Source organism: Trichechus manatus, unplaced genomic scaffold, assembly GCF_000243295.1.
Source record: "Trichechus manatus latirostris isolate Lorelei unplaced genomic scaffold, TriManLat1.0 scaffold00069, whole genome shotgun sequence".
In the NCBI taxonomy this organism is placed as follows: Eukaryota; Metazoa; Chordata; class Mammalia; order Sirenia; family Trichechidae; genus Trichechus; species Trichechus manatus.
Window position 1 is genome coordinate 13,654,730 of NW_004444005.1, and position 7,393 is coordinate 13,662,122.

A 7,393-nucleotide genomic window follows, 5' to 3' on the forward strand; every position below is an offset into this window, starting at 1 on the left:
GTGGCGCCAGGGGCTAGGTGGAGGGTGGATAGTGGAGGGTGGGTGGCACTCACGGGAGGTTCTCCACCAGATGCATGGCCGAACGGCAGTCGTAAAAGGGGTACAGGTGGGAGGTGAGGAAGATGTCGCCCTGGTGGAGAAGGAGCTGGATGCTCACAGTCACGTGGTCTGCAGACAAATGGCAGAGGGACCATGTAAGACTGTGGCTGCAGGCAGAAAGCACCCAGAGAGGGGGACCCCCCCCAGACCCTCTCCCATCCCAGCTCCTGATGGGCTGCAGGTGCAGGGACCAGAGGTCGAGGCCTAACACTGGTGCCCCCCACCCCTACTCTCACTCTGGCCCAGCTGGGTCCCTCTACTATCAGCTCTGGCACCCGCCCGACTATCAGATCTGGGCCCCCTGCCTGCACTCCCCCACTATCAGATCTAGGGGGCCCCAGGACGAGGCTCCTGTTTCTCCCTAGAGCTCTGTGCTGTAGCAGCCTGTCTCTGTCCCCGTCGGCGCTGAGGGCAGTGGCTTTTATGTGTCTGAGGCACAGGGACTGCCAGGCCCCTGCCCACGTCACTGTAAGACCCTGCCCCTGCTTCCCTGGCCCACATTCGGGCCCTCCCGGGACAGCCCTGCCGGTCTCAGGCCAGTGGGGGAGGGGAGCTGCAAGGACGGTGCCTGGAGCCTGGCACCAAGCTGTGTGCCACAAACAGAGCTGTGTGCCGCAAATACCGCAGAGGAACAAAGGGGCGAGGGGCTCAGCCGCGGGCCCCCGCCCCACGGCCTGGGGGTGAGAGGCAGCCACACGGGGAGGGACGTGTTGTGCTCGCCGGCTCAAGAGGCGCCATATGCACCTGCCCTGGTGGACCCCCAGTGGCCCTGTGCCTGGGAGGCTGTTTGTGACCCTCATGGTGTGGGGTGGTGGAGGCTTACCCTGGCCAGGCGGTGTGCTGGGAATGACATTCGGGGAGTTGCAGACGACGGTGTCACCCTCCACACGGGCGCGATGTGGAGGCGAGTCACCGAAGAGGCACAGCAGCTCATCCTCCTCTCTCAGGGTGGGGAGAGGGCTGACCGTCAGCTGCACCTGGGGGATGAGCAGCTCACTGGGACCCACCCACGTGTATACAGCCTGACCCCCACCCAGGAGCCTCTGGAACCTGACTGCTTCATCCCAAACAGGCCTTTCTGTACCTCTGTCACACCTACAATTCCAGGGTCACAAGGCCAAGAGGGGCCCAGCAGGGTCATAGGAGGGACATAGCATGATCACGGCCCACCCACCCTGATAGCACCTGGCCCACAGCACACCTCCCCCTGGGCCCGCCGGCTCATGTTCTGCGGCTGGGCACTGGTGATGGTCACGCAGGAGTTGTCCCGGCTCCACAGCCAGTGGCCAGTCTCCTTGGCCCGCGGGCACTTGGCTTTCCTGGTGCATCTGTGGCGTAGGGGACAGCAGCCTCAGCCTTGGCATCCCTCAGCCCCTAGGTGGGGTCTTGTTCTCCCCATACCCTGAGGGTGGGGTCGTGTTCCCTCCTTAGATCCCAGAGTGTGGGGTATGTCCCCCCTGGACCCCAGGGCAGGGCTACATACCCCCAGATCTCCCAGTGTGGGGCCGTATCCCCCCAGGACCCCAGACAGGGCTGTGTCTCCCCAGACAGGGCTGTGTCTCCCCAGATCTCCCAGAGTGTGGGGCCATATCCCCCTGGACCCCAGCATAGGGCTACATCCCCCCAGATCTCCTAGAGTATGAGGCCATATCCCCCCTGTACCCCAAGGCAGGGCTGTGTCCCCCCCAGATCTCCCAGAGTGTGGGGCCATATCCCCCTTGGACCCCAAGGCAGGGCTGTCCCCCACCAGATCTCCCAGTGTGGGGCCATATCCCCCCAGGACCCCAGACAGGGCTGTGTCCCCCCCAGATCTCCCAGAGTGTGGGGCCATATCCCCCCGTACCCCAAGGCAGGGCTGTGTCCCCCCCAGATCTCCCAGAGTGTGGGGCATGTTCCCCAGGACCCCAGGGCAGGGCTGTGCTATCAGATGCCGCCCCGTGTACAGCGCCCACCCACCCCAGGCTGCGACCAGGCGCTCACCGTCCCTCGACGACACACCAGCCGCAGTAGGGGTCCTGCGAGTCGCGGCACTGCGCACAGGTTACGTAGTTTAGACATTCCTGCACAGGGAGCCGGAACACCTGGGGGGCAGGGACCGAGAGGAGGACAGCAGTGACTGGAGGTGACAGGCCTCGGCTCCTGGGACAGGACTTAAGATGGGTCTGGGCCCCAGGGAACCTGGGGGTGCTGGCCATGGACCCTCTCCCATGTCCTCCCCAGGCCCTCTGACCCTCCATGCAAGAGGCTCTTGGACGTTCTAGGTGCCCCCAAAGCTTAAGGGGCTCCTGTACCCACCCAACACGCTCCCCATGAAGCTCGGGCACCTGGCCCACCTCTACCCCCTTAGAAGCCACTGAGGAAGTGCCCAGCTCCCTGAGGCTGCACAGGGTCCCTCCCCATGCCCATCTACCCCCAGGGTACGCCCACGCACAGCACTGACCCAGATCCCTTCCTCAGAACAAGGTGGAGGCAGGGCCAGAAAGAGAGATGCAGTCAAGACATAGGATAGACAGACAAAGTCGCACAGACGGGGGTGCTATGGAGACAGGATGGAGACACCACCCAGGCACCTGCCCCCATCGCATCCTCCTTTCCCTTCAGGGCTGCCTCCATACCTTGTCCTGGGTCATGGCGTACAGCTGGGTCAGGTCTGCAGACAGCACCAGGTCTTGCTTGATCCCCTTGTTGATCTCCACAAGGACAGAGCCGTACTCTGCGGAGGTGTGGTCTGGAGCAAGGTACACCTGGTGCGAGGCGGGTGTGAGGGTCTGGTGGCTTCGATGTGCTGCCTTCCGGAGCATTCCCCTGGCACCCCCCTGGCCCCGGCCTCACCTTGAGGATTCTGCCGTCGGAAGTGCCCAGGAAGGCGATGGTGTGGCTGTCTTCGGCAGTCACCGTCACAGCTGTCAGGTTCAAGCCACCTCGCTGCAGCACGGCTGTGGCTATGAGTCCGTCACGGCTGCCCAGTGGGTAGGGCAGGTGCTCCGAGCCACAGGGGAAGTTCTCGCTGGCACCCTGCAGACCCTGGCATCAGTGGCAGGTACAGAACTCCATGCCGCGGGGGGCCCCTCCCATGCCACCGGGATCAAGAGCCCACATGGGCCAGGATCCTCCCTAACTGCTCAAGGCTGCATGCCCAGTGCCCAGCAAGTGGGGCCCTGGACATATGACTGGAAGACCCACAGAGAAGTGGGCATTTTCACGTGTGCAAGCTCGTGCCAGTCAAGGCACAGTGGCCCACACACGTGCTCACACCGGTCCCCAGCTGGAGGTGGGCATGCACGGCACGCCCCCCCCACGGGGGCACAGACACACCAGCACACGCTCACACTTGCTGACACGCAGACCCACACACAGATGTGCGCTCCCCAGGCTTGGCATCGGGGCCACGTACCAGCGCGTGGCCGCCACACTGGATATCGCCGTGGAAGGGCTTGTAGAAGGGGTTGTGGCCCGCCTCCCGGGTGGCCGTGTAGCAGGCGTTGCGGTTGGCCTCCATCTTGGTGTGGATCTCGTCCAGCGGAAACAGGCAGAAGCCAGCATGGAGCCCCCCACCGCCTCCGCTCCTGCCGTCCCTGCTGAAGACAGCGTAGAGTGTCCTGCCCGGGTCCACAGAGGCCGCCAGGCAGGTCCCAGAGGTGGGGGCCTGAGGGTCGCCGGGGTCCTGACACTCGAGGTCCATCTCCACGTAGGAGTAGTAGTAAGGGTCCTGCTTGCACATGCGTGCCAGCAGCGTGCGGTTCCGGGCCGGGTGCTTGTCCTGCTGGTTGAAGACAAAGAAGACGTATCGGCCGTCCTCAAAGGCGGCCACGAACTGCTGTGTGTTGGCGGACAGGTAGCCGACCTTGTAGGTGGCGTGGTCTGTGTAAGCCTCGAAGGCCTCCCTGCTCTCGGTGCGGTCCAGCAGGCGGGTGCTGACGATGATGCCGTTGTCGTGCAGCCCGTTGCCTTTGCCCACGAAGAGTACGCGCTCACCGCCAGGGCCTGTGGAGCTCACTAGCCCCACTGTGGCCACAGACTCGTCGTTGCTAGCCACAAAGGACTTCTCGCCGCTGCTGTCCTCGTAGAAGAGGCACGTGGAGATGTTGCCGAGCGACCGCAGGGCGCAGATGCCCTTGAAGAGGCTGCCACACTCGACCACGCGGCCTTCGAGGGGGTCCAGAAGCAACAGCTGGTTCACATTGTCTGTGAGCACAGCCTCGTGGCACTGGCTCTTCTCGATGGGTGGCGTGCACTTCTTATTGTCCAGGGCCGGGCCCGTGGCCACCTGCTGCAGCAGCTGCAGGTCGGCGGTCAGCTGGTAGAGCATGTTCACCGCCCCCAGGTACACCCCGCCTGTCACGTTGTCCACAACCAAGTGGTTCAGCTCTGTCTCGCTACGGAAGAAGTCAAGCTTGCGGGACCGCAGGCCCACACTGGAGCCCACCAGGCCCAGGAAGGTCAGGGCCCAGAGCCACAGCGCCATCACCCTGGCACCCTGCGGGAGAGAGAGGGTCAGGGGAGAGCAGGCCCATTGAGAGCCTCTCCAGACACAGGCTGGGGACGGCCGGGGTTGCCTGACATGGCCTGTACATCTAGCCAGACACACCCACTCCCCTCTAGAGAGCTCCAAGGAAAAGTTCAACCTGTAGTCTAACCTACGACCAGGGACCAAAGGATCACGGCTGCCCACACTATAGGCTCAGTCACCCTGGGGAGGACCACACCCTGGTCTCCACCTCCTGGAAGTCCATCCCCAGGCACCTGAGTGCGGCCTCCAGGAAGGGTCCCAGGCACTCACCCATGCCCCCTCCCCACCCCCAGATCACACCCCCAGAGCACAGGCCTGGCCTAATCAGTAGGCTGTGCAGGTACGTACAGGTAGACCACACATCTATGCTACACCTGACTGTCCACACACAGGGCAGCTGCAGGCGACAGAGAAAACCAAAGCTGCAGCTCAGAGGGAGCTGGGGACAGAGCTAGCCGGGCTCGGCAAACATGCTGTTTATAGCTGCCCACCAGACCACTCCCACCACAGCCGCCACCCGGCCCACTTCTCTTTTTTTCCCCTGGCCCTTTCCTCACCCGACTGGGGGCACACAGGACACAGGAGGTCTGGGGGAGACCTGTGTCTGTGCCATGGGGTCACTGGACCTCAGCCCTGTCTGTGAGCATGTGTCTGTGGGCGCCGTGTGGACAAGGGCAGACGTGTGAGTGGGGTGAGCTGCTAAGGCTGAGGCTGGGCCAAGGGTCCCCCAGTTGGAAATGTTTCAAAGTCCCGTATGGGGACCCAAACACATGTGGGCCCTCCTCCCTCCTCCCTAATCTAGGGGCACCAGGATTTTAGGGACAGCCAGGAATGAGTGGCGGGCAGGGCCATTCTGCCTCAAGTTCTCATCCTGCCTTGACCAGACACCCCTGCACCCCAACCCTGACCCTCCAGACCCTGCTCTATCCCTGTCAGAGTCCCAGCTGCAGCCTCTCCGCCACACCCTCCTATGGCCATCTCCCGATGCATGTGTGGAACCCCACTCTGGACTCGGCCCTGGCCTCCCAAACTCCATGTGCACGGCCCCAACCCTGCACCCTTCGAGGCCCCTTAAACATCGCCTCCCAGAACACTCTGACCACGTTTTTAGCATAAATGTGGCAGCAAGCTACCAAACGCAAACACAAGGAAACAAGTCACATCGCCCTGTGATGGTCACGCCTGGGTGCACCTGGCAGTGGCCCACATCTACAGGGACTTGCCCGGGCCAAGCCTGACCTGGTCACTTCCCGTGGACTTTCTCCCCCAAGCCCACGACAGTCCTCAGGAGTTGCTACTGTTATCAGGCGCCGTTGAGTCTGCTCCGACTCGTACAGATCCTGTGTCCCCAGAATGAAACACGGCCCACTGTTGTAGCCACTGTGTCAGTCCATCCCATTGAGGGTCTGCTTCTATTCTCCCACTGTTATTATCCCACTTTTCAGGGGAAGAAAGTGAGGCACGTGGCTAGTGCAGGTGGTGACCCTGACCACCCATCACCCCGCACGGCTCTCGCTGGGCACTGCATCTCTTCACCCCTTTGCCTGCCCGCACCCCTCCAACCCCACCTATTTTCTGTCTCCTCCGGAAGGCGGAGGGGTTTGCTCAGCTCCATGGGGGCAAGCGGCTTTTCTGGGACTGGCTGGCGTTTCCAAGCCTGCTCCTTTCTTTGCCTGGGCTACCAGGAACCTCCTGGCTGTTCTCCATCCCCCTCCTGCATCCCTATTCTGACTCTCAGAGCTTCCTCAAACCATCTGAGGATGTGCAACCACAGAAAGAAGCAAAGCCCGAGAAAGTAGTAAGCCCTCGGCTTTGCAGGGCCTGGCAGGGACCAGATGAATGGCTCTGGGGAAGAGGGGGCACCTATCCAGATGCTTTCCAGGCCAGCAGCAGCCAGAGTCTGTGCATCTTTTTGGAAGTGACCTATGGCCTCTAGCCAGGAAGGCACTGTCTGATGCCCCTGAGGAAATCCCCACAGCTCAGTGAAGGGGGGTTCCAGCCGCTTCTGCACACACCCACCCTCCTGACCTGGGAGGGAGAGTGCTCAGCTCTTACTCAGCTGCTGGGGACCCTGGAAGCTGGACGGTCCAGCCTGGAGGGAGAGCAGTGCGCAGCAGGAGTGCGTGTGCGTGTCTGCCTGGGCTGGGCAGTGCGGGGGAGGTGCCGGGGGGTGGGTGCGAGGAGCCAGGGTGACCCAACTACACCAAGATGAGGGTGTCAGGTCGAGAAGATGGCAGCTTTTGTCAGAACCAGGGAAGGCAGAACAAGCCGTCAGGACTGGGGCACCCCATGTGGTGCCCCAGAATGCGCTGCCAGTCACCCTAGGCTCCACAAAACAGGATGGGGCCTCCCCTGGACAAGCAAGGCCTGGGGGCATGGGAGCCTTGGCCCCAGTCCCCCGGGCCTCCTGCGGGCCCCTCCCTCCGACCTGTTGCCTGTCCCTCAAGTCTGTCCTGGGGGCGGGTCCCGCTGCCCGGCCGCCCCGCCTTCCCCTAGGCACTGGCCCATAGAGGCCAAAGTCCACCCAGCCGCGGGTGGCGGGGGACGGGGCGGCGTCCCGGGCCTCCTACACCTCCGGGCCCCTGGCCCCAAGCCCAGCCGACCCCTGGCTCACCAGAGTCCCTGCGTTGCTGCCCGCGGAGCCCGCGGAGCCTGCTCCCTGGGCACCCAGCCCAGGCTCCGCTCGCTCCGTTGCGGCTGCGGCCCAGGCCCAGGCTCCACTCGCTAGGCTCCCGCTCCGGCCGGCCGCGGTGAGCGGAAAATGAATGGAATGTTCCCGGGGCC

The 7,393-nt window shown here is 63.4% G+C and overlaps 1 protein-coding gene across 1 annotated transcript in view; it reads right to left on the bottom strand.

Annotated features, from left to right (window-relative positions):
- Positions 1-7,393, bottom strand: part of PLXNB2 (plexin B2) — a 20,747-nt gene that overhangs the window by 11,332 nt on the left and 2,022 nt on the right. Inside the window, exons 2-8 of the mRNA XM_012556579.2 lie at positions 3,494-4,576; positions 2,932-3,114; positions 2,715-2,843; positions 2,080-2,180; positions 1,301-1,427; positions 923-1,076; positions 54-168 (exon numbers count right to left, since the gene is read on the bottom strand). Of these exons, the coding sequence (XP_012412033.2) occupies positions 54-168; positions 923-1,076; positions 1,301-1,427; positions 2,080-2,180; positions 2,715-2,843; positions 2,932-3,114; positions 3,494-4,576 (1,892 nt within the window). The remainder of the gene's footprint in view (positions 1-53; positions 169-922; positions 1,077-1,300; positions 1,428-2,079; positions 2,181-2,714; positions 2,844-2,931; positions 3,115-3,493; positions 4,577-7,393) is intronic.